The sequence below is a fragment of the Rattus norvegicus genome, chromosome 15 (assembly GCF_021556685.1).
Source record: "Rattus norvegicus strain SHRSP/BbbUtx chromosome 15, alternate assembly SHRSP_T2T, whole genome shotgun sequence".
Lineage (NCBI taxonomy): Eukaryota > Metazoa > Chordata > Mammalia > Rodentia > Muridae > Rattus > Rattus norvegicus.
The window spans coordinates 37955010-37982340 of record NC_141548.1 but is presented as its reverse complement, the minus strand read 5'-3'; the positions used below and the strand labels follow the sequence as shown (position 1 = coordinate 37982340).

The window sequence follows — 27331 nt, the reverse complement described above, 5'->3', positions numbered from 1 at the left end:
TTTTAGGTGCTTAAAGAACAGTATCTCAGCTACAGAAAAATGTTTTTGGGTGATGCTGGGGATGTGTTTGAAGCCAGGAGAACAGAAGCCAAGAAGTGGCAGAATGCACCCAGAGTTACTACTGGACCCACGCCTTTCAGCACCATGCCAAACGCAGCAGCCGTTGCCATGGCTGCAACACTTACACAGCAGCAACAGCCTGCTACAGGTCTGAATGCATTCAAGTTATAGCTTCTTACTGTTCAAATGCAGAGAACATTATGTGCATTTTTATAAGTCTTCCTTTTATGTGAGCACTGACAAAATTTCTATGAATAGCTGTTCCAATCTAAAATGTGATAGACACAATTATAAACATACCTGAGACAAAAGGCAGGGTAGTTTAGCAATAACTATACATCCGATGCTGACCATTGTGAATTTACTTACTGTTATTTGCTGTATTGCTATAGACACCCTTTAGAATATAGTGTTTCACTACTGAATTACACTTAAGAAAACATTAGATTCTCAAGTTGTGATTGTGCTCTCTATTGTTTTAAAGTCAGAGGTAATCCATGTACCACGTGTTGCATTTTTTAGGTATGATAATTGATGGTGCATTCTCAGTCTCGTATATGATTGCAGAGTACTAACAATCTGGATGCAGTTACATTTCTATTGAAGATGTGTGTTTAAGGTTAATAGGTCTATTTGGATGTACTTTGACTAGAAAAAATAACAGTTCCTCTAAAAGAGAGGAAATGAGGTTTGAAGAAGATGCATGCTGGGGTTTTTTAACTCTAGTGGACTGAGCACTAGCGAGACCGGGAAGGGTCGAGCTTGGCTTGCGCACCGTGGAGACCTCAGTCCTTGGTTGGATACCGTTTGCAGTGTTCTGTGCTGTGGTTCTTCAGTGATGCATTTGGAATTTTGGAAGTTGATCAGTTGTCTTATTCCTGGTAGTTTTTATCGGGTTTGAAGTTTGACATAGAAAAGTGCAGTCTTAATAGTTTACCTTTCCTCCCTTGATGATTTATAAATTTTTGAGTGAGCCTTATTCTGTAGTGTATGTCTTTCTGACAGTTTCATATAATCTAGTAGTAAACTGCAATATTAAAAAGTAAAAACTAAACAAAATAGATGTTTGGATTGCATTCAGGCCACCTGTACTAGCATGTTCTAGTCACTGTTTTCACATTTGAATGACAGCATTGACCTGCCATCAAGTAAAAAGTTGTTGATGGAATTAGGCCAAATACTCCACATTCCATGGCTGGATCTGTGTGAATGGTGGTTCCCATAAGCACTATCTAGTAGCTCTCTAGCTGGCTAGAGTGTAGACTTGTGTAGACAGACTATGCTTTGGAGTAATGGGGTATCAGTCCCAACAGTATGATTTTCAGTTCTCATTATTTAATAGCTAGTCAGTCACTGTTCATCATCCCTAAGATAAGATAGAGAAATGTGGTTTGGATACATGTCAATAAAATATACTTTATTTTCAAGAGAATAAGTAAAGCTTGAGAAAAGAGACTTGTCCAAATTCTTGGGCTCTAAATTAATTTCTTCTGTAGTATATTACTAAATATGAAGCAAAATCACCTGTCAAAGGGTTGTGGTTCTCTCCCATCCACCCCCCCCCCCCTTTTTTTAAATAGAATATCTCTGTGTATCCCTGGCTGTCTTGGAACTCACAGGTCTGCTTGCCTCTGCCTACAGAGATTAAAGGCATGAGCCACCACACCTAGCTTTTTTAAAAAAAAACTTTTTAACATTAGACTTAAGAAGTTTATAGGCACAGACATGAAAAAAGTGTTTATTCTATAAATATGGTATGTCCTGTGAGCTAGGTTTTCAAATACAAAAGTAGATAATATAGGGAAGGCCTTTGCTCTGTCTTATAAAGAATATTTGCTAAGCTTGCAGGAGTTACTGAAAGCTTTGACTCATGGGCTTTAATTTTGCCTGTTAACTTTTTACTTGGCTTCCTCCCACACGCACCAGGAGCAATTCCTGCTTATAGTATGTTCTTGTAGTTTTAGAGTATATATAAGACTCTCTAATTATGTGGCAGAAATTGAAATTTATTAACCTTGGTAATCTTACAGTATTTGTACTTTAGTTGAATCAGGTTGTTAACTATTGATAAGTAACAGTGGTAACAATCTGCATTATATTTCTTTCCCATTTTGTTTTCCTAAAAGCTTCTTTCTGGATCTGTAGTCACTTTATACCCTCCCATTACAAATGCTGGTTTAGTTCTTAGTTCGGATGCTGGATTGTGAGGTTTTAGGATATCTGTTAGATACATGGGTAATGGTGTTATGAATTGCATCCCATTTAGTTAAGCCCTGTTAGATTTTGTTCTGTACCCAGGGAGATACTCCTGTGCAGTACTTTTCGTGAAATTCCCTAAGTCCCAATTTGAAACTATCTAGAGAAACTGGATAAGCTTGTATGTTTTTATACACAGCACTTGCTATATAGATGTGCGTTATTCAAGTGTTTTCTTTGCATATAGATTTTTTATTTAATTGCTATAAATAGTGACACAAAAGGACAATAGCTTTTCTTAGATTGTTGCTTTTTTTTTTTAAAGGTAGCTTTCTTTTTTCTGTTGTCTTTCTAGGAGATGGAAGGATGGACTTAATTAAAGGACTTTTTGTTTTGTTTTGTTTTGTTTTTGGTGGTGGTGGTGGTAATGGTATAGGATTGAGCCCAGGACCTTGTATGTGCTAACAAGTCTACTACTTAACTGCCTCTATTCCTTATTTTTAACAAAATCAAATACACAGTTGAGCTTAGGTATATTTAATTTGTGGTTCTTGTTGTGAAGACTGAGTTCCTGAAAACCCAGATTATTCACACAAGTGAATATCAGTGTGTGGATAAGCTCATGAACACTTGTCCGCAGATGTTCCTCTGATCTCCCAAAAACCTTAGTAGATTTATATTAGATTTTTCAATATGATCTTGACTTGGGGTGGATTTTTTTCAATCAGTATACTAAGGTTAAATTTTGTTGTGTTTTCACACTTAAAAGTTGTTGATGTTTACATAAGATTTTTCTCATGTGACTTTAGCTTCCATTTTTTTAAGGAGAGCTGAGGCATTTGTGAAGAATTCCTGCTTTCTAGCTTTAGGCGAAGGTTTGGACATTTAAGGTGTAGTGTTAAATCAGAAATGTTAAATATTTCGTTTTAGTTTCTTGTGGCTTCATGATTTTGTTGTTTTAATAACCAAAGGAACATTCCCCATTAAAAGTAGCAAGAATCAGTTTTTCTTATCAGGGGAAGGCATTTTTGTTATTTTAAAAGGTGACTTACAAGTAACAATGGTAATTACATTAGACATTTTTGGTGACTATGAAAATTATAAGAAATTCTAGCACTTTAGTCTTTTTCCTATAAATACAGTTTTACATTAAATAAGGTGAATATTTATTCTAGAAAATATGAATTACAGTGCTAAACCTGATTTTGTTGTATGTGAATTTATTATGGAAACTTTTGTAAAATGTTTCTTTACATGGAAATTTCACTTTAGGCAATCATTGGTCTATATTATTGATTTGATTTTACTTGTAGAACTAAGAGCCCCTCATTGAGTGACTATTCAGATTTCAAAGTGACTCGAATTGTTTACATAGCTTCTACCTGAAGGATTTAGAATCTGTTTTCTGATAGCAAAACTAATATATATGGTGGCCAGAGTATAACTATGTTCATACTTTGGCCTGGGAGATAATTTATCATGAGCTTTTACTATTTAAAATGTTACACATTTGCCTACTATTTTATAAATGATGTTGCCTTCAGAATTTGTGGGAAGGTAGAAAACTCAAAATATCTCGCATCTTTTGTGCAATGGAAAGTCTTGAGTTTTGATGTCCTAAATATGATTGCAGAAATTGTTCTGTTGCTCTTAAAAAATGGACCTACATATGACAAAAATCCATGCTATCTGGGTAATTCTCCCAACCTGTAAGGCTGAGGACTGTGGTGTGCGTTGTTCTTTAGTGTCTTCCACCAGCAGTGCCTCCTGTTAAAATGTGACAGTCTCCCAATGTTAAAGAAACTGGACATATGCTTTCTCTGTTATTCTTGTTAGACATAAGAAAGTAATATGTTTCTTTTCCTGTTGTAACATTTTACAAAAGAGCTGCTAGTCAGATCTTTATTCTTAAATTAATCTCAAACTGGATGTAAAAATTTAAAAATATTTTTTAATTTATTTTTTTAATAGTAGTATAAGAACTCTGGCTGCTACTTAGTTGTTATTCTGTTTTCCGGATAGAAGCTATTTAAAAAAGTCCAGTTTCTGTCCCAGGGTAGCAAAATGTACTTCCTCATTTTGTTGTTTTGTGATTTATAAATTACACTACCTTTTGAATATACAAACCTCATTCTTCATTGGACAATGTGAAGGCTTTGGGTTTTTTGAAGTTAAATTTGAAGGTGCAGTTTGCTTTGGCATTCCCTCAGCTCTAAGATGTATTAACCACTGTGCTTGCAGAGGCCAGGACTAAGATTGTACTATGAAACTTACTGAGTACTTTTCACAAATTATTATCAAAGGAGAGATTTTTAGATTTTTGTATTCTGCTTAGTTTAAAAAAAAAAAAAGAGTAGTTTCCACGAAGGGTTAGTGCATTTGATGCTGTTGCTGCCAAACAAACTCAGCCAATTCTCTAACATAGCAGGTGTGGGAAGGATGACACGTGGCTTTGATTTTGAGTGCATTTTCCAGAATACTGGGAAGGAGCTTCTGAAGCCTTGAATGTATTGGGTCTGTCAAGGTGCACGTGTGCCTTTGTAAATGTTCGTTCTCCATCTCATTCGTCAGGTGATGGGTGGTGAAATGTAGCTGAGCTGAAGACTAGAACTCAATAATCACTTTTGTGAACAAGTTGGAATTGTCATGTTACTGTGTAATTGGTTTGCTTTTAAGATGAACAATAAATTAAATAAAATAAAACATTGTCTTGTTTTTTATCTATTTATTATATATACCATTTCTGTACTATAAGAAGTCATACCTAATTTTTTGGGTACTTTATGAAGTAACATGATAGTTTTGCTATGTTAGTGTCAGTCTCTTGATCATTGAAACTTGACTCTAATACTGGGAGCTTATTTTTTTTTTTTAAAAGAAATTAAAACCTTAATTATTACACCAAATAGTTGTATCAGAAAACAAGTAGAACTAAAACAATTCTAGAAATATAAAAGCTATAACTTGCGAGGCGTTAAATATTTCAAATTATCAGTACTTTAAACTTTTGAACATTTTTCGTTGTGGTTAAGCCTCTTTTAACTGTGTAGCTATAAGCAGATTAATTTAAAAAATTTCCTTCAGATAAAACCTTTGAGATAGATAAGCTAGGTGAGAAAGACATCTTGAAATCAAAAGTTTTAACAAGTGGAGTTTGTTAAAAAAAATAATCAATGTTCAGCTTAAAAATAATCTCATAAAGGAACTTTAATCTTGAAAGAGTAAGGCAAATTTGTTTTTCCCCCGTTTTTTTTCATACCAGGGCCACAGCCGTCTCTGGGAGTTAGTTTTGGAACGCCATTCGGCTCAGGTATTGGCACTGGCTTGCAATCAAGTGGCTTAGGTTCTTCAAACCTTGGAGGTACACTTTACATTTTCTCATATTTCATTGAGCTATTGCAGTGGGACTGGTGGTGGCCTGTGACACAGCTCTCAGAGGTATTTGGGAAGTTAGGTTCCATCTGGCAAGACAGGATTCTCCAGACAGTCATTGTCTCCTAGCATTCGCGTCAGAGCTGACAAAGTCCTCCTGTCCTCTAAGAAAGTGGACAGAAGAAAGCACTACAGCTAAGTGTGGGCAGGTTCTGTGTGTTGCAGTCAGCGTGCTCAAGTGTAGACTTGAGGATTGCCTAGTTTACATCAACTTAGTCTTAATCGAACTTTTAAAGATTAGTGCTAATACAACTTTGGAATCCAGTCTACTACATCATATAGATACTCCTGATTGTTAGCTTTTTTTTTTTTTATACCTGATCATTAACTTTTCTTATTTACCTGAGAGTGACCACTTTAAACAGAGTTTTACTGTGAATTAAACAGTTTGACTTTTGTCGTTTTGAGGCGCTCTTGGCATGTTTGACTGTATACAGACATAAGCAATTCAGATTACTCTAATTGTTTCAGAAACTAGTAAGGTAAGTCTACAGAGACATTGATTATAAATACTCACAATTCTTTCTGAGTAACTGACAGTTTATTATGTTTTGGCATAGTATTAGAGGGTAATGAATGTTCCTGTATTTTCACTAAATATTTTTTTTTTTTTTTTTTGGTGGTTCTTTTTTTTGGAGCTGGGGACCGAACCCAGGGCCTTGCGCTTCCTAGGCAAGCGCTCTACCACTGAGCTAAATCCCCAGCCCCTTCACTAAATATTTTAAAGAGAGGCTATTAGCTTCCATGGCTATTTATTGTAAACTGTTCTACATTGAGAACTTTAGAGCTATGAGAGCTAGCACAATCAATCCCTCTTGACTGTGACCCACTTTCTGTCGTGAGTTTTTATAGGCAGTGATAGTTCACTGCCAACTTAAGTCTTTCCGTAAGCCATTGCAGAATAACATGGACTCTGACCTTGGCTGGAGGTGGTCTTAGCTGGCTGCTTCCCAGCACACATGAAGCCCTGGTTTCATTCCTAACTGCAGATACAGGGAGCGGGGGCATAGACTGGAATCCCAGCACTCAGGAGGCAGGAGGATCAGAAGTTCTGGGTCATCCTCATCTACATGAGGAAAATAACATAAGACTGTAATAATAACAAAAGAATTTGGAGTTTATATAGAAAATATCTGACAAACTATCTTTGAGTACTTAGAATTTCTTCATGGACTTTGTATGATGAAAAATGTTTTAAGAGGAAATTTACTGTCACAGAATAGATTGAAGTAGTAGACAGTCTTGTAGTAAGGAGCAGAGAGCACACTTATCTCAGAATATTCTAGTACTTACAAGTGCAAGTCATCTTGTTTATGAATTTAGCCAGCCTTTTTACTTTCCTGAAATGAAATAATACTTCAGCTAGGTATATATTTAATATTCCATACTCATTTCAGAGGTGAAAATAATCTATGTGATCTTGATTTTAACAGCCTTGTTCTTTAAGAATTGTTGTTAGGTCATAAACTAGTTTGGGTAGTTAGAAATTAGTGTTTTATTTAGAATTAATCTGCTCAAGAAGTCTTTTGCAGAGGACTAAGTAGCTGACTGCCTCAGTAAATCTGTGTTTGTGAACATTGCGTTTATTTGGCCTGTGGTGGTGGTTGGTTTTCTTGTGAGTACACTGTAATCTGTGTTTTATGTGCACTGTGTATTTCTCTATTACCTTCCACTAGGATTTGGAACTAGCTCTGGTTTCGGATGCGGTACCACAGGGGCCTCCACATTTGGATTTGGAACAACAGATAAACCCTCAGGAAGTCTTAGTGCAGGTTTGTGTGCTTCTGCCTAAATTCCAGGCAGATTAAAAAGTGAAAATCATTATCAACTAAAGATTACACACGTTCTTGTTCTCAGTAACCCCTGAAGATCCCTAATGTACGTTCTACTCTGAGGAAGCATGTATACCTAACTAAAGCGTGTAGCCTCACTGTCAGTGGCTGTATGTACTGAGACTTCTACGTTTGACTTATAAGCAGTTAACTAGAGCTTCATTTGACTTCTAGTGACTGACTTTATGGTTTAACCCATACCCCACCCCACCCCACCCCATTAGCCCTGTATTATATTTTGGTGTTTTGTTTTTCATCCAGGAGAACTTTTGGGTTGCGTTTTGTACTGGGGGTGGGAACTAGGGATTTTACCCACATTTAGCAAGTACTACCACTGAGCTCTTTCTCCAACTTCCTTTTTACTTTTCACTTTGAACCATGGTCTCACTGAGTGCCCAGGCTGGCCTTTCACTTGTGCTCCTGCCTCAGCTGGATATTGTAGCTGAAATGTAGGCCTGTACCGCCGGGCAGCCCAACATAAGACACTCAGTCCAAACCGTTGTCGGTGCCTCTGATTCTAAGGGCAGGGTAGGTTAGAAACAATGACTGACTTGGCTCTTCGTTAATTTTTAAGTAGGTCAAGTCTACTTGTAGTAGAAAACCCCGGGTTGGGGATTTAGCTCAGCGGTAGAGCGCTTGCCTAGCAAGCACAAGACCCTGAGTTCGGTCCCCAGCTCCGAAAAAAAAAAAAAAAAAAAAAGAAAACCCCAAATTTTGTCAGCCTTTTCATTTACTTTATATCTGTAAATATTGACTTGTCCTGATATGTAATATGTAAGGATAAATAGTGGTATTCAAAAAATGTGTTCAATTTTAGAAAATTTCATTTATTATTCAGTAGTATTTAAAATCAACAGTGGCAGCGGAGTGAGATTTGTAATCAGTAGTTTCAGGACTAGAATGTGAATACTGTGTCAGGTAACCAGGCAGCTAAATTATAGAGACTCTTATGATGTACATTGTTAGCATCCTCTTGAACATGGAGGCGGGTCGAGGTGTTCTTGGAGGGATTTAAGGGTAGGCCAGACGCCTTGAATGTCTGAAATGTGTTTGGTGAGTCTGAGTAGGAAGACACTGACATAATATGTATGTAATTTATACACATATATGATTATATACAGAATCATACACAATTGTATGTGCATATAAACCATGTTACGATACAGACACGTTTTTGGTAGCTTGAATTTCCCTGTATGTTCTAGTTATCTGTGCTAGCTTCCTTTTTTGGTCTGGATCACCAGACTTCTATCTCTCAGGACACTCTTTAGCTGAATTATTTTTCTGTAAAGCTCCATGTTAGAAATTCAAGGTTCATAGGCATTTTCTACTCTTACAAATTGTGTATTCTCAGATAGAAATTCCCACTCGTCCCTGTTTTTTATATTTGTTTTGTGATTTAACTTCTCATTTGAATATTTTCTTCCCTGAACATAAGGCTTTGGCAGCTCAAGTACGTCTGGGTTTAACTTCAGCAATCCTGGCATCACGGCATCAGCTGGTTTGACATTTGGGGTGTCCAATCCTGCGTCTGCGGGGTTTGGAACAGGAGGACAACTCCTTCAGTTGAAGAGACCTCCCGCTGGAAACAAAAGAGGAAAGAGATGAACCTATGGGTCGAGGTGTTGGCCGTGCTTAGCTGGCGCCGCTCATTCTATGATTCTATTTTTCTAATGATGTAGTGATTGAGCTGCATCTCGGGAGATTTATAATGTTTTGATATTCCTCACTCTGGAACTTGAACTTTGTTTGTTTACCTTACCAGACATCCTTCTTGTGAACTCAAAATCCAGTTGCAGTTCTGTTGCTATTACTTTTGACTCCATGTAAGAAATGTTGTGATTAAATTACCAAGTGATAGTGGTGGGAAAAACAATTCATCAACCTAAACCTATGATTTTTCCTAGTATTAATAGCAATTTTTTTGTTGCTGGGGTTTAAGCTGTGAATACATGCACATTGGTTTCTTATGCAGATGGTTTGAACTCTCAGGCCTGTGCTAGAAGTAGTTTGTTCCTTGACAAGGCCTTTGGAACTGTGCTGCAGGGCATCTTGTAGATATGTATGTAATTATATATAGAGAAATGCACACAGTGTGTGCACATAAAATATATTTACACACCTACAACTCTTGCCTCAGACTGTTATCCTTTTCTAGTGTATTTAGTTATTCACTCTTTATGCTTTAGGTCCTCAGCGCTTATAAAAGGAGTAACTTAGGGTACCTGGTCACTTCGTTTGTTAATTAGACAGAAGTGATTCTTGATAAAGTATTTAACCCATTCAAATTCATTGACTCCACTCCTGTTTTTATTTATTCCTTGACCCTTATCTACGAGGAATGGTCTAAGGCGCATCAAACAGATTTTAGAAACCTTTATTACCCTATGTATATATTCTCGTGCTACAACTATGGAATCTTTTGTAAGGAGATTGTCTTTTAGGAGTGTACGTGAACTCCAGACTGATGCTCTGGGGCAAAGAGCTACTAAGCCAAATTGAATCTATGCAGGTGAAGGATGCAATGTTAATTCAGTAAGAACTTGTTTAGCTGTTTCAATACAGAATTCTTCTTATAGGGCTATGGAGAAACCAAATGAAGTGGCTTCTAAGCCTCTTAATGTGCTGAGTCTTAATCTGGACTAGAGAAACTACATTTTAGGAAAACTCTTTGTACCAACTATGAACTTGCTGGTTTGAAGAGTGAGTGGAGCTCCAGTGAGTGCCACGGAGTTGTGTCAGGTTGTGTCTGTGACCTCTGTCTGTGCTGCCATTCTTGGTGTTTCGTGAGTGAACATCCACTGTGAAGGGAATTGCCTTAGGACCATGTCAGCGAGAAAGTAGTCTTCAGGTGGGATGAACACATGGAATTGCACGGAAATAGTTTAATTTTTTACATAGAAAGTTTTGTATATAATGTTCATCAGTGAATATTTTCAGGATCATTTTCACCAAGGCACCTTTTCTTTCTAAAATAGGTGTGGTATACATACATACATATACACATATATATTTTTAGTATAATGTCACTTGTGTTTGACTATAAAAGCATTGTGGTTCTGTTTTATTTATCTGCATATAACAGTGATTGGCATTCCTGAATTCAATATTTGCATCTTGATGCATTAAAATAAGGAGAGTTATTTGTCTTTGAGCACTAAACCTGTTTTTATTTGTATATTTTGTAATTCTGCAGCCCTCGGTCCAGATTATGGGGGAGGATAGGAAAGGGTGTGCTTTGGCATTTGAAGTTACTATCAGAGTTACATATGCCATTACAAAACACTGCTTTGTTAGTTTCTTAAATACGGTGTATTATGCTGCAAATAGCTGAGTATTTATATTTCTCTGGGTTACTTTTTTCTTTATATACATTTTCATATGTTGAACCACTGGAGACTTGTAACATTCATTTGTGGTAGGAGTCAGAGTGTTGTCTTTGTCTCCTTTGTCTTTGCCTTGTCTATTATGGAAATAATAAAATTGTGTTAGTTGCTTTGAATCTTTGTAGGTCTCAAGCAGTTGTACATATTTAATTTTATTATTGCTTCTTTATTCTCTTTGATTGGCTTTTAGTGTTTCCTACACTTGTATGTTATAGTCTTGTCCTCTTTTGTTTTCAGCAAAAGGCTAAAGACAACTGTAGCAAATTCTGGCTGGGCAGATGGCCCAGTTGTTAAAGTGCTTGTTGTGCTGGTAAATGCAAGAAAATTCTGGGTGGGTGTGGTTGCCCCCCTGATTCCAGCCACCAGAGTCAGAGAAGGGATTCTCAGAGCTAGCTGCTTAGGGAGACTAGCCATACCAGCCAGCTCCAGGCTCGACCAAGAGACCTGCCTCAATGAATACAGTGGGGGAACATTCAAGAATGTGTCCCAACAACAGCCTCCTTCACCCCCCCCCACCCCCACACACAGGGAAAGAGGGGAGGATAGTAGGTTCTTTGTCACTTAGTTTTGTCTTGTGAAAATTATGACATTAAGTATCATACTTAGGTAGATGGATAATTGAGTAAAAAGCGAAGGTTCCTTCAGCTTAGTCTCAGCCCTGTCCTGCCCAGGTATGTATGCTAGTTGTTTTGGATCTGTCTTGTAAGTGTCCTTTGTCTGTGTCTGAGTGGCGGTTCTGCTTTCTTTTTTCTTCTATTTGCTCATTTTATTGGTTTCTCTTACTTTCTTTTTAAACAAGCAGGTTGACAACACCACCATCACCAAAACCCCAAACACGAGCGTTGTGTGACTTTGATTTTCTCCGCTTTGTGGTATATTATCGACCTCTTGCCATATCAGCTCAGAGAGATTGCCATTTGCACTCTCCTTCCCCACACTCCAGCTGCGGCCCAGGGATCTGTTTAGCTGTTCCCTGTTGATGGTCAGTTGGGTTCAAGTCTATAGGAATTGTGGTGAGTATTCTTGTCCTTGTCCGTGTCATGGTAGAAGGCCCTGAGAAGCTAATTGGAAACCACTCTGGATTGCTGTAGGTGGGGGCATGGGAACAGAGTATCAGAGGCTCTGTTCAGCTCAGTGGCCTTCAGCCTTAGACTGTTTTCTGCTGGGCTAGTGTATGGGTACAACAAAACTGCTTCCTGGTTCTAGGCTGGGGCTTCTCGTCCCTTGGTTTCCTGTACCATTTCTGATGCATTGACCAGGAAGTGCTTTCACCATTTTTGCCTTCCCCACGGGGGATGGGGGAGCATTGGAGGTTCAGGAAATTGGGAGTGGTTCAGGGGACCCCACTCATTAGGATGATTTGGTTTGGGTTCTAGTTAACCCACTCCATTGAGAAGAGAAGAGGAGAACAATTGTCCACGAGTCTTAGAGCTGTTTAATAACCTGGCTTCAAAACAACAAGGACAAACCCAGCTCTGCAGTGACTGAGCTTTGGGCAAGGGTGGGACTGGAGTGAGTGTAACTCCTGACCCTGGGCAAGGCGTGGGGAATCAAAAGAACCAATTAAGTGACATGCCATGTACTGGGTGGACAGCAGTATAGCCTACACCTTTAGACCATATTACAAAGAATTTCCAGAAGGGATATTCAGGAGGTAGACAGTGACTACCAAACTTTCCCAGAAAACTGGGCCTTTTGTGAAACAGATTGCTGTATTTTTGGGTGAGGCAGACCCATCAGGGGGCCATTGGATCGCGATAGTAAGGTGTTTGAGATTGTTACAGAAGATTAAGAGCACCATGACCAGTTTTGTTACATCAGTTGGTGACAGGATACTGCCTGTATGTGCTGGCTAAAAGTCTACTTGGAAAAGAACTATAAAATCATGATGGTTATAGGGTAATGATGTCTTCTAATGTAGACCAATGCCTAAGCCTGAGAAGAAACCTGTTTGAGCTGAGGAGCCAGCAGAAGTCACTACCATATGTACAGTTGTGCCCCCTCACTGCTACCTGTGCCACCAGCACATGGTGGGGAGCTCTGATACTCCTACCCTTGCCACTGCCAGCAGGCCCAGTAGCTGCAGAACCATCACCTGAAACAGTCCCCTAGGAAATGTAAGTCCCTACACCCTGTGGGAAAAAAGCAAAGAAAGCCAAATCTCAGCCCCTCGAACACACTCGATGTACCATCCAGTGGGACTCGAAGGCCGCTGTATTTTGACGAGTAAGGACAGGCAGGTCACATGAGGCCAGTGTACCTTCATTTATTGATCCTTTTCTGCCACTGACTTCTTAAATTAGAAAAATTATATCCTCATACAAGAAAAACAAAAACTCTGAGGTCTTAATTGACTTAATCCAATCTATTATCCAAACCCAGGTTGGGTATCAGATTGCTGACCCCTACTGCTGATTCTGGTTATCTCAGAATGGGTAGTGGATCGTGTGCCCCCAGATGACCCCCAGATGACCTCCAAGGCCTGTTTCCTGAGGAAGTCCCATTGGGACCCTAGTGTGTGATTAGAGAAGCTCGGGAGATAAACTGGAGATTCTTTTCATCAAAAAAGGAGATAGAAAGGCAGTAAGTATGGGGGAAATCTCATGCTTCAGAGGCTTGTAGAGAGCCTGAGACTATTCTATGAGAGACTCTGAAGCATTCAGTCTACAGTCCATTTGACTTAAAAAGCAGCCAAGAACCAACAAGGGGTTAATGCAGCTCTGGCAAGGCTCAGAAATACCAAATGCAAGCTGCAGAAAGTTGTAGAAGGTTTTTTATAAATGCCAGCCAGTTAGTTGCTAATGATGTCTTAGAACATTCCTGAGACTAGGAACTGAAGTGTGAGGCAGATCAAAGGTTAAAAAGAAAAGTAAATTTGCTGACTGCCACACTGATAGAATGTCCAGGGCACGCATGGGCAGTGTCCCACCAGATTGGGGCTGAGGCCACTAGGAAGCCTGATAGGACCACTCTGCTCAGAGGTGAAATTGTGTCAGAAGCAGTGTGCATATGTCATAGAGAGGGTGTTAGAAACTGAGTGCACACAGAAGGCAGGGACTGCCTGCTCTGGTACCAGGTAAGGAGAGAGGCTGGACGATTCAGGTGACAGCAGCCTAGACAAAGTTAAGAGACATCAGCAAAGTGAGGCTAGGCTTAGCAGCCATAGGAGACTGAGGAAGAGTAGGCCTATTCCATTGGGCCTGTAAGAGCACATAGTCAAAATAACTGCTCATGCTGGGCAGTTGACCTTACATGAACACCAGAGCCACCTATTTGATTGTGATGTAGTCCCTGGGTCCCCTTTTTCAGAAGGACCATCGTGGGGGCCATAGACAGCTTTTGGGACTTGGGAAGCCATGATGTTATCCATGAGTTTCTGTGCCATCCTGGTTGTACAGTGCCTCTGCTGGGTTGACTGGGAAAGCTCAGGTCCAGAAAACTAAACTCTGGGAACACCTGAAACAAATTATGACTCCTACTGTCTCCTGGCAAAAGGAATGATGACTTTGGCTTGGCTGAGAAGCCACAACAAAGGCCCAAGCTCACAGTTCTTGGTTTACTGGTTGAGATGAACCCACCAGTGCTCTCAGGAAATATTCCTCCAGTGGTCACAGAATTCAGACAAGGGATGGGCCACTTACCAGAGGCAGTATCCCTCTCTAGGCACAAGTTGGAGCCTTAAAATGTCTAGAAAAACTTAAAAAGCAGAATTCTCTAGTCCCATCAGACAGCCTGGGATATACCTCTCTTGCCAGGCAGAAACACAGGACTGATGTTTATAGTCCAGTACAGGACTTAGGGGCAGTAAATCACAGTAACTTGGCATCAGCTGTCCCCAGTCCTCAACACCTGTCAGGGTTTGGTTCTTCTGAAGCGGTTTTCTTTTTATCTAAAGGACCAGCCTCTAGGTTCACACCTCCATCTCGGCTGTCTTATTTTTGTCTTTCAGTGGGAAAGTCAATTAGCTAGGACCAGATTGCCCCAGATTTTAAAATCCCTTTACCATTTTTGGCACTGTTCTAGTTGACTAGCATAACTCTACACTGCTCCAACGTGGCGGGAGCCACCAAAGAAGACTGGAGGAGACACACTCTACCCTGCTATAGAGAACTGGTTATAAACTCTATAGTAAAAAGCCCCAATCTGACTAGGTGTTCTGGTCTTTAATCCTAGCACTTGGGAGGCAGGGGCAAGGGAATAGTACTGAGTCTAAGACCTGTGTGGTCTACATAATGAATTCCAGGTCATCCAAGACTACATAGACCCTGTCTCAAAACAACCACCTCCCTACCTCCACGAAACTGCAAGAGAGGGTCAAATATTTCAGGTTCCATTTGTCACAGGGGCAACTCCAATGTCCTGAGAGAATGCAGGCAAGCCTATTGCTGTGTTCAGTTCTGCAGACCCTCATGTCTGGTTTGAGAGTTTCTTGTGGAGACGGGTGTCTACTTGGCTTCCAAATTTCTCTGTTCTAGGGGGGAAAAAAAACCAAAACACTGGAAGCAACGGAAATGTGGGGGTGGGGTGGGGGGGAGAAAGCCCTCACTGTGGGAAAAAGACCAACAGAAAACTTAGAAATTAGGCAGGTCCTTAATGGCTTCCGACTCCCAGACAATCTTTTCTTATGAGTCAGATATTGGGGTCTTGGTATTACCACATAGCTCGTCTTTCTAAACAGCTGGGCTCGATGGCTTTAGGCTGGCTGTCCTGCCTGCTTGTACTTGGTACTACAATACTCTTGGTAACAGAGGTTAACAAACATAAGGATTTAATGGTTGACACCATATACAGTGATAACTTTGATGGGTTACAAAGGCCAGATATCAGGCAATCCTATGTGAAAGCCCACACATTCACCTGCAAATCTTAACCCCTGCAATGTTATGCCAGGCTTGCCAAATCATGATTACATTGAAGGCATGACATATTTTCTGGCAGGACAGATCTAACAAACCAAAAGACCCTGATCAGTAAGATATGAAAATATCTTACTGATGGTGGTAGTTTTATAGAAGGACCGCTTGCTGTGTACTCTGATGTTCTACCACTGAGGCAAATCCTCCGCACAAGGGGACCAGCACAAAAAGCAGAACACAACTCTTCAGCAAGAGACAGGCAGTGGGATGACTGCGAACATATTCACAACTCTTAAGAGGATCTGTACTATGCTGTGTGAACATGGAGCCCTACGTAAAGAAGAGGGAGTGATCAACTCAGAAGGGAAAAACGCTTGGTATGGCAAACATCATAGAATTCTTAGATGCTGCATAGCTCCTCAGCAGCCTTGCAGTTTTGGGGACACCAGAAAGGAAATGCTAACAACTTTTGGCAGTCAACTGCGGAATTGACAGAAAGGTGAAAACCACCAGCTTCCAAAGGAAGGGCAGAGCTGGCAGTTGCTACAGCCATATTCTCCTCAGGCCACTAGGTAAATGGCTAGACTTAAGACTGAAAATGGGGAGTGCCTCCCCAGCAAGTGGGAGGAATTTCAAAGATAATACAGCCATCCCTGTGGCCACTGCCTCTGCATTTGTTGAACTGTTCCATCAGGAGCCTCATGTCAGCTGATGACCCTGGAGAGTAGTATCGATAGAGTCCTGCTTCCCTGCGTAGCTTGATTAACTGGCAAACGGTGTAACACCTGCGCCAGGAATAACCTGTAGTGGGCTGAGGGCAGTAGAGTGCTGGAGGAGCCCTGTGTGGGACTTCAGTTGTCTTTACCGAGCTGCCCTAAGCTAGGGGCTACAGATGTGCTTTTGTCTTTGTATGCGAATCCTTGGGTTATATATGCCGAGCCTTTCTAGAAAGGGCATTTGAAATAATACGGCTTCTAACAAATCATTTCTGGGTTTGGGATTGATGTTGCTTATAGGGTCAGACACTTGGCCCACATTTGTGGCAGAGACAGTATATACAGTTGGTAGCTAAAAGGTTAAAAATCCCCTGAAAGCTACACAAGCCATATCTTCCATGGAGCTCTCCGAAGGTGGGGTCTGTGAACTAGACAGTAAAATTACATGTGAACCATGGCAAAAGGCTCACCAAACAATTGCTTTGTTAGAAATCAGATCTAATTGCATTGCCAAACCTTTGCTTTTATCTTTCCCAATCCTCCCACTTTGGGCCTTTGCTACAGGATTCAGACGGCTGCCCCAGCAGACGGGACTACCAAGCAGGGTTTTCTCTTTATGAAATCCTTTACAGGTATCCTCTCCTTGTCAGGGAAATACAAGGGAACTTAAAAGGATTTGGTAATATCACTTTAAGACAGCGGATGCGGGAGCTCTGCTCTACCCTGGTCACCATCAGAAAGCCACGGAATGGTTTTCTGTAAGTTTAACTGCAAACACACTCCTTTATGCAGTGTGCAGAAAAGAACGGAATATCCAGGTTCTGAAGCCTTTACAGAGAGGTCGATTCAGTGTTGTTATATCCACTCGCACTGCAGTAAAGCCTGCCAAGATGACTCCCAGGATTCGTCATAACAAAGAGAATCCAGCCTCCAATAACTGGGAATGACCCAGCGACACCATGCAAGCTGACCATCTGCAGAAATCCCATTGTACCATCAAAGGACTTGAAGAGGTCAAGAGACACAGCTAGACCAGAGAACGACAACATTGCTTCAGTCATTCTAGCAGCCAACTGGCCTGTTTATGGTGGGACAAGCAAACTGCCGCTCTCTGTACTACCTCACGAATGCACTGCCAACTCCCTGCTTTTACCTCTCCTGATCCTTCTGCTTTGGGCCTTTGCTACAGGAGCAGATGGAACTAGTGGCTAGAGGTTCCTGTTAGCCTCCTTTGCACAGGATGCATGGCTGTTATCTGTTGCTGTTATTTTGGCTCTCTGTCATGGTCTCTGAACCATCCTGTGACTCTTGCATGGGGTCACTTGAACCGTGCTATGTCACACTCATTTTGAATCTCAGAGAAAGGCCTCAAGAATGTGTGAATGTAAAGACCAATGCACCTGTTTTAACCACTATTAGATTCCCTACTCCCCCTTCTTTTGGGAGTGGTTCAAAAGTTCAAAGATGGGACGGAACCCTACTTATAAGAACACAGGCTCTGATTCCTCTGCACCGAAGACAGTCTCTTGATGTATGTGGACACGTAAGACACGCTCAATCGACAAAACAGGCCATTTGACAGCCTCCAATAAGGATGGTACAATCAATAAAATAATTACCATTAAACAGCCCTCATCTCTGCTGGGTCTAGGACAAGTCAGCTATAAGCTTCTTGGGGGTACCTGATTCCTAAAAGAAATGGAGGACAGCACAGTGATGGCATGGTATGCCTTCAGTTGGGTAATTGCAACTGAAAGTGGATGTAACCATGTCCTGGTGTGACTTAGGGACTATTAATCTTTTTGACTTTACTGTCTTTAACCCAGCAAGCCTAGAATTGAGAAGGGTCCTCTGTATTGAAATGCACATAACCAACTCTGGATCCTTGGAACCCTCTTCCAAGACTGAAGGGTTAGTGTCTTACACTAAGCCCACACCCATGTTGTATTCTTTCTGCTATGAGGTTGCACTCTATTCTTAATTATGAACAGCCAGAGAGTGGGTATTCAAGGATTGGATATTCTGAGCTAGAAACAAACACCAGCTATAAAAATTAGAGACCAGGAAGACAATGACTGGCTCTCTGAATGTTTAACTCAATATTCTCTGGTCTAGTCACTAGGATAGAAGATAGGCCTCATGGCTAGCATACTATCTCTGTATGTTAAATAGCATCATTAGGCCATAGGCCATAGGCTGCTCTTGAATTTCGGACTAATACAACTTAAAACTGCTCCTTAGTTGCTAGTCAATCAACAAGACAAGGTGTATAGTGTCATTTTCACAATCACTTGGTCTTAGACTATCTTCTTGCCTCTATGGAAGGTTCAACCCAAGCAGACAGAGGCTGTAGAGGACATTACAGGAAGTGTGACAAAACTTGCTTATGTCCCACTCTAAATCTTGAAGGCCTTGGGGCCCCAGAGATTTATCAGGAAGATGATTTTGGCACCTGGGGGAATTCAAACCCTTATAGATGCTGTGGTTTTTAACCCTGGGTGGTTGCTTGGTTTTGGCCTCTAATTCGCTTGGCTAAAAACATCTCTCTGTGCATAGAAAGCACAACTAAGATAAAAACTGACACTCGTGTTGGGATGCTATGGCAAAAACAAGCCTATAAGCCAGGATGATGCTCCATGATCCCAAAAGAGACTCTAGCAGCAAAGGGAGATGTGGCAGAAGTCCTCAGGAATCAACAGGCTTCCTTTCAATATCTCACTATGCCTTTTCTCACCCATAACCAAATTTCTCCCCCTTCCTACCTGCACTGTAAATGGCTTGTAAATTCTGCTGCTTGGGTGAAAAATTCTGCTTATGGGAGAGTTGAGAAAACTTTATTAAACAAGTTTGATGTAACCAATCTGTTTGTGTGTGTGTGTGTGTGTGTGTGTGTGTGTGTGTGTGTGTGTGTGTGTGTGTGTGATCACTCTGAATTTCTATAGAGTTAAGGGAGGGAATAGAAAGTCTATAAAAGACTGTTCAGCTGAATGGCCTTCAGCCTTTAGACTTTTGTCTGCTGGACTAGTGTGTGTGTACAAAACTGCTTCCTGGCTCTCAGCTTGGGCTTCTCTTCCCTTGGTTTCCTCTCTTGTGCAAATGTTTAATGTTTCTTTGCGATTCATCCCAGAGAGGAGTTGCTAAATGGTACATAAAATGTATTTTAGCATCTGATCGTCTCCCTCGGGTTGCTCCGTACACTCCTGCCAGTGTGTAGCAATATCCATCTCCTCAAATTCTTTGGGGTGCTAGTTCTCAGTTGTAAATCCTTTATTGTCCTCTGCCCTTTTTTAAATACCAGGTCCCGTGGCAATTTTTCCTTGATGGCTAATAGCATCTCTGTCAGTGGGTACTGATTTTTTTTTTTTCTTTTTGCTGCTGCTGTGAGATATTGGAAGCCAATGGCATTCAGAACCAGGCCTTAGCACTGTGGTCTTTTCTAACCTAGACCTCTCAGCCTTTTCGGCTGAAAATGAACCTACTATGCATGGGTGTGGCTAGTCTTCCATACTTTGAGGGTTCTTTTTCCTCCTCCCTTTATCCCCCCTCCCCGTTTCACCACCTAACATTAGATAAGAGAGAAACAAGGAGAGAGAGGAGAAAGGAAACGGAAGAATCTCTGAATCTAATTTCTGTTTCTTTTTTGACCCTGGCTCACTATATCCAACCTCCCTAAATGACCAAGAATTGTTGACCACACCTATTGAGGCCCTAGCATTCACGGAAAAGTTCCCAGAATTCCAAATGTCACACATTGACAGAAACTGTCTTTAGCTGGCAAAACCAATGCTTCCGATAGAGACCAGGGAGGATCATAGTCAGCTGCCGTGGACAGTCCACACCTGGGATGAAAAGAACACATTCTTACAATACTTCTGTGTTTTTAATGAAACCAAAATTCCAGAATTGTTCCTACACACGGGTGGTCATATTAATCCTCTCAAAACAGTCTACCAAGAGCTCGTCCTTTGTTCGTTCTTTTTGTTTTTGTGTGAGGCGGCATCTGTTCTAGGTCACTTTAGTTTGTATGTTCCTACTTATTGACAGTTTAATTCCTTGGTGAGTTTTAGTTGTTTCCACTGGCATCCTTTTTCTCATTCCCTCCTCTCCCATGGTAACCCTTTCCCCCAACAAAGCCTCCTCCTAGTTTATTTTATTTCGTGTGGATGGATATTTTGTCCGCGTGTTATGTCTGTGCAGCACATGCATGCCTGGTGCAAGAAGAGGTCAGAAGAAGGTCCTGGATCCCCCAGAACTGGAGTTGGCAGGTGGTTATGAGCCACCACACAGGTGCGGGCAGCTGAATCTGAGTCCTCTAGAAGGGCACGGTGCATTGGCGTTCATGCCCAGCTGTGGTAGTGGAACCCTATGGTTTACGTGAATGAGTGTAAGCATACCACAGACTGTAGATCAGGACAAGAGAGCTAAGTGCCAGGGCTATGGGATTTTAAAGGAGGAAGTGGAAGAAGAGGCAGCCCACCCATGACTCTGCACAGAGAAAATGCCCCAGTAAGCAAGGTTAGGACTTTGTCTACCCTGGAGAAGGTTAAGGGCCAGCTGTAACGAGTAGATATTTTAGGAGTTGTTGAAGAGCTCTTTACAAGAACATCTATGGGAAACTTGTCTGACCCCTGCTAAAGACTAGCGTTCTTGCCTGTGCAGAGAACTCCAGCTGGCTCTTTAAATAGCTCAGAAAACGCCATAGCATGAAGAGACAGAATTACTGACCCAGAATGGCCTGTTACTTTCCTTGCTCAATCTTACGCCTTTCTTTCTTTTCTAATACACTTGTCAATAAAATCAGAATGCCCTTGCTGACTCACCAAGGTTGCCGTGTTACCGTGTGTTTGAACTAGAGAGAAAACCTTGTCTGTGTCTGTGAATTCAGAACACATTTCTTAATCACTTGGTGTTGTCAACCACTAGTGTGAAGTCAGGGGATACCATTAAAGGTAAGCTGCTATCTGATAATGTGAGCTGTCAGCAGGGCCAGGGCCAGGACCTACTCTTAGGTGCTCCATATATCAACTCCTCAGTCCTATGAGGTAAGTACCACCCCTCAAGATAAGGAGCTGTGCAGAGACAAACAGCTAACAGGGAATGAACTAATACATGGCTGGGCCTAGATTCAAATAAGCAAACTTCTAGGCTTTTACATTTAACTCCACACTGTAAGAAAGGATTCTTGCTAATTGATAAAGATACAAAGAAAATTCTGCTTGAGAGTCAAAACAGTAGTTGTTTTGTTTAGCAACGAATAGGAGTTTGAGTCATGAAGCATCACGACATTAAAGAGCCAAACGTTTTAGTTAAAAGTAGTCCTTGGGGTTACAGGGATAGTTTAGGGTGGAGCACTTGCCCAGTACATGAGGGCCTACGTTCAGGTGCCAGCACTCTGCATAGCCATCTAAATTTGAACATTAAAAGGACTCCAAAATGTGAGTGGCGCTCCACTGTCCATGTCCCTGTTCAGCTCTCTTGCGTCTCGTGCCAGTTTGTCTTCCGTATTAACAATTGCATAGCCCTGCCTGCTCTCTTCGCTAGTTCCTGCTGGCTTCAGATTACTACTTTTGCTCGCAGCTGGAAGTCATTCTGCACAGGATAGGTGAGATTGGTGTCTAGTCATAGGAACTCTGGTTACTCAGTGTGATTCCCCTTTGCAGGCAACAGCAAGTGCTGTGCTAAAGGATGACGCTAAGACGAAAACACATATTCCAGGTGTCTCCCATGAGGAACCCCTGTAACCTGTCAGCCGATGGATAAGGCCTTGGCCTTGTGCTAGTAATGCTTGGGTTAGTAATGTTCCTGTGTTCTGAAAAACTGAAAAGGCAGAAAAACGCTTCCTCTGTGCCCAGAGAACATGCTCCTGCCCATTTGTTTTGCAGTTTTCCTCTGTAACTGAACATGATATATGGATACCAAGGAGCACAGCCTACATTTTAGAGCTCTTTTAGAGTTCGAATTTAGATAAACAACACAGTGTGGACTCCGCTAATGCCCTTGGTTTCATCTCTGCAGGTACAGCTGTGAGAATGAAAATAAACCCCACTGGGCCTTCTAGACCATGCTTATTAGAACTATGCTTCTACCGAGTCTAAACACTGCCACTCTGAAATGGATTGTGTGTTGTTTCTTTTTTTTTTTCCAGTAACTACGAGTGTCTGTTTAAAAATTTTAAAACCATTTAAAACACAATGGAAAATCATCGCTGTATTTTTTACTGAGAAAGTTTGGAGTTAGTGCACACAGTTAAATCATGGCATTTCAGATAGAATTGTTCTTTTGGTCCTTACCCACTCTTCTTTGGCCTTCAACCTCCTCGTGTACTCTCCCATACCCCATGGCCTCCTCGACGCCTTCATATCACATGCACCTTATTACCTACTGCCTCTCACTACCCTAGTATCAACCACATTAGCCCTCTGTGATCTTTCTAGTTTCATAGCATGTCCTCACCCCTTCCCCACTTCTGTGCATCCACATACACATTCTAGGCCAGGATCCACACGTGACACAGAACTTGTGATTTTTGTCTCTGTGAGTTCGGGTAGCTTCGTTGAATGCTTTCCAGATCATCCATTTTCCTGCTATCTCTATAGAAGCAACACAAACACTTAGTCATTCTTTGACATTTTCTTTAATGAGACTTTCATGCAAGGTACTTTGATCATTTGGCCCCTAACACAACAACTTAATTTCCTTTAAATTTTTTTTAAAAATGTTGCCTGACTCTCTTTGTAACTGAGCAATGCATGTGCTGTCTGCAGAAATGGGGTCTCACCACCAAGTTCTGATGAACAAGCAAAGCAGCAGCATTCTCCCGTACTGTTCGGTGGCACTCGGACACCTCTGCTCAAGAGCTCAAGGAAGGCATCCTGCATGTGGCACTGGCATTCTTATTTAGCACCCTGTATGCAGGAGGAACAGCATACCCTGTACAGGGTGACTTCAATGTCATGCCTTCATGTTATATATGAACCTTACAGGATAGTAGGTTTCCTGGTTTTCTTTCAAACATCATGTGTTATTCTTTCTCAGTGTCCTTTTCTCTCCTACTCTCCCATCCCTCTTCCTACTTAAACCTGGTATTATCCAGTTTCATGGACTTTGCAGGAATTTGTGTAAACACACAAATCTAAAGAGCCACACGGAAGTGAGAACATGCAACTCATGTCTTCTGGGGCCTGAGTCCATCTTGTTTATTTTATACAACAATATTTTTCCCTCAAATTGATGATAAACTGGTTAGCTTAAACTCTTGAAAATAAAACCACTATATTTCCATTTTTTTTTTCTTTTTTCCGGAGCTGGGGACCGAACCCAGGGCCTTGCGCTTGCTAGGCAAGCACTCTACCGCTGTGCTAAATCCCCAACCCCTATATTTCCATTTTTAAAATTCAAAGTTATTTTGAAACTTAAAAAGTTTATAAGTTACTTAGAGACCTGGCTTATAAAAATTTTTTAAAGAATTTTATAATACACTTACGGTTTGTTTCCCCTCTGATTCTTTATCAACTTGGCATACTGTAAACACATCACTATCAAACCTTAACCCTTCTTATCTCCAAGATACGTTAATACCATAAGATAAAACAGTCCAATTAAAGTTGCATGATCTTTAAAAATCTCAACACTTTAAATATCCAAGTTTCATTTTAAAAATCCAACTCTTCTTTAAAATTCCAAAATCTCCAAAGTAAAATAAAAAATAAATTACATTTTTTATTCCAAGAGAGAACAACCAAGGCATAGATCTACCACAACTAAGAAAAATCAATATCCAGCACTGTCGCTCCAAATCCTGAAGCTCAGTGTCTGACAACTGAGACTTGTTATCTTCTGAGCTCCAAAGGGCTTGGGCAGCTTTACTTCTTTGGTGTCATTCATAAAGCGCACAGCCTGTGTCTCCTAGGGTCAGGCCAACTGCATTCCACACCTGCTACCATCCTTGGTGGTCAGAGTGTGTATGTGCCGTCCCATGGTCTTGGCAACACCCATTATGCTGGGGTCTCCACTGCAACTGAGGCTGCACCTTCATTAATACCTTCTGGCCTCAATTGCTCTCCATAACCCCATCATGTCTCTAAAGCTGGTACTGTCTGGCAATCTTCTACATATTATCAGGTTCTGCTTTCAGCTTGAGACATGGTCTTAGTTCCCCTCTGCACCATTGATTCCGTATAGGATTTGAACTCTGGTCCTCTGGAAGAGCAGTCAGTGACTTTAACTGCTGAACCATCTCTCCAGCCCTGTCTTAAACCAACTATTAACACAGCACCCAGCCTGGAATCCTGCTTTTACTGCTCAGAGTTCATACAGTTATCTTCAGAATGCAAGAGGTCACTGGCACGCATCCTTGTGGCTACACGTTATTCCATTCTGTGACTTCTCTCACACAGGCCCTCACAATCATACCCTGACTTCTCACACACAAGGTCCCTCACTATCTGGCCTCTCCTCTATTTACCAGACCTTCCTTCTGGACCTCTCACTCAAAGCTCTATGCCCTTTGACAGTTTCAGTTCTTAATTCCTCAGATCCTACAGCAGAGAGTGCACAGCCACCTCCCCCTACCGGACGGTGGATAGCTACTGCATTAGTTACTGTTCTGTTGCTGTAGCCAAGGCAATTTACAGGAAGAAGGTTTTACTTGGCCTGTCAGCTCCAGGGGATGAGAGTCCATCCTCTCAGAGGTGTGGCAGCAGATGGGCCAGAGCAGCAAGCTAAGAGCTCCTGTCTTGAATCACAAGCACACAACACAAAGAGTGAACTGGAAATGGTGCGAGTATTTAAACTCTTAAAGCCCACCTCTGATCACGCACTTTCTTCAATAAAGCCACGCCTCCTACACCTCCCCAAACAGTGCCACCAACAGGGGACCAGGTATTCAAATACACGAGACTATGGGGGACGTCTCATTGAAACCCCCTCTACCATGTTGTTCTTCCTGTTGTTTGGGCATACGCTTATCTCCCGTGTTAGGCTGTAATCCCAGGGGTCCTATCACATTTTTTGGGTTTGGGTTCATATCATCAATACTTATAGCATGAGATTCAATTCTAGGAATATTTCTTAATTGGTAGTTGATGCAGTGAGAAGAGTTAGTATTGCAGTCTCCTGTTCACCCCACTCCACACAGACATTCAACTGTGTGGCTAGGGTTGGATCTTATTACCACCGCTGAGCAGTGCTGCTGTTACACATACTCGTACCTCCTCAGTAAAAAAGGAGGTAGTGCTCGCCTTATATAGTGATTGTAAGCATCTGGGTAAGTTAGCACATGTAAGCTATGTAACTGTATGCTGTGTGCAAGGCCAGAACGCAATAAATAATAGCTTATTATTATCACAGCGGTCTAAACTATTTCTCTCTTTCTCTCAGGCCAAAAATCGCATGTTTTAACTGGATTTCGCAAACCTAGTGTTACGGAAACTAATGAACTAGGAAGAAAAATCCAATTCTGAGCAATCAACAAGTGTCTACAGGAACACCTGATACTCATTTGGTGACCTGTTACTTAGGAAGAGTAATATGAGGCATAGACTGAGTTTGGTCAAGATGTTTAGAATTCAAGAAGAAAAACTTGGCCTCCGTTTTCTAGAATAAACTAATAGATCATGTGCTAGATCCTGGGATTGGGAAGTTGGCTACCAATTCAGTTATGGTGGATTAATTATGGGAAAATCACAAGTAAAAGAAGCAACATTGATACAAAATAAAATGGACCAAGTAGAGTGAACTGAATACTTATCATTTTAATTGTGCCACTCTTAACTTCTCACACTTGTCCAATTGAAGCTTATAATTCAGGTGGCTTTTTATTGTACTTAGTAGCCACTCCATCTTCATTAACCTTTGTCCCCCACTTCTTACCATCATCACTCTAACTCCTTCAGCTACATGTTCACCGCTTCTCTATATGTTCCCGTTCTGAATATTTCATACAGATGTGACTAGATCCTTTTATCTGGCACGGTGATTTCAAGGATATCACCATGTCACTCCTTTCCTTGATAAGTCTGACCGTGTGGCTCTGGCACATCAATATTTAGTCAGCAAACATGTTGGTTCCTCTTTTCAGTGATTGTAGGTCATGTTACTGTGGCATTTGTAGATAGGAGTTTCTGTGTGAACAAATGATTTTGGTTGTCTTGGAGTTTGTACTAAAGTGTAGAAAGTCTGGGTCTTGTGATAACTGTATTTAGTATCTTAAGGAGGGCTGGAGAGATGGCTCAGCGGTTAAGAGCACTGACTGTTCTTCCAGAGGTCCTGAGTTCAATTCCCAGCAACCACATGGTGGCTCACAACCATCTGTAAAGAGATCTGATGCCCTCTTCTGGTGTATCTGAAGACAGCTACAGTGTACTTATATATAGTATCTTAAGGAACTGTTAAACTTTCCATAGTGGTTGCACATTCTTCATTCTCACTAGAGCACTGGATGAGTGCCCCAGTTTCTCCCTATATTCTATCCCTGTCATCTGAGAGGGTTTGAAGCAGAATCCCACTGTGTCTTTAGAAAGATTTAATTTCAGTGTTTGTGTATGTGCACACATGTACACATATGATTTCAGGTGCTCATGAAGGCCAGAAGAGGCTGTCAGATTCCCTGGAGCTGGAGTTACATGTGGTTGTGAGTTACTTTACAGGAATGTGGAAACTGAAGGAACTCATGTTCCTCAGAAGGGAAGTATGTGCTTTTGACCACTGAGCCATCTCTCTAGCCCTCCCTATGGCTCTAATTTGCATACCCCATGATTAGTCACTTTGACTATCTTCCATGTTTATGGACAATCACTCACAAAGAGTGCACTCTTATGAATCCACCTGTCTCACGTTCCATTGGTCGACAGATA

General features: G+C 41.2%; 1 protein-coding gene across 9 annotated transcripts in view; it reads left to right on the top strand.

Annotated features, from left to right (window-relative positions):
• Positions 1-26209, top strand: part of Nup58 (nucleoporin 58) — a 48873-nt gene extending 22664 nt beyond the window's left edge. For 2 of the 9 annotated variants that reach the window (XR_015637869.1, XM_087584935.1), the window contains 4 exons: positions 7-208; positions 5519-5617; positions 7365-7460; positions 25857-26209. Coding sequence is in view for 5 of the 9 variants with exons in the window: in XM_087584935.1 (XP_087441061.1) it covers positions 7-208; positions 5519-5617; positions 7365-7460; positions 25857-25939 (480 nt within the window). In the remaining 4 variants the exon portion in view is untranslated. Of the gene's footprint in view, positions 1-6; positions 209-4827; positions 4960-5518; positions 5618-7364; positions 7461-8958; positions 11023-25856 lie in introns of those variants that run through there. The other 7 variants (XR_015637870.1, XM_087584934.1, XR_015637871.1 and 4 more) reach the window with 5 other exon arrangements.
• The last annotated feature ends 1122 nt before the right edge of the window (positions 26210-27331 follow it).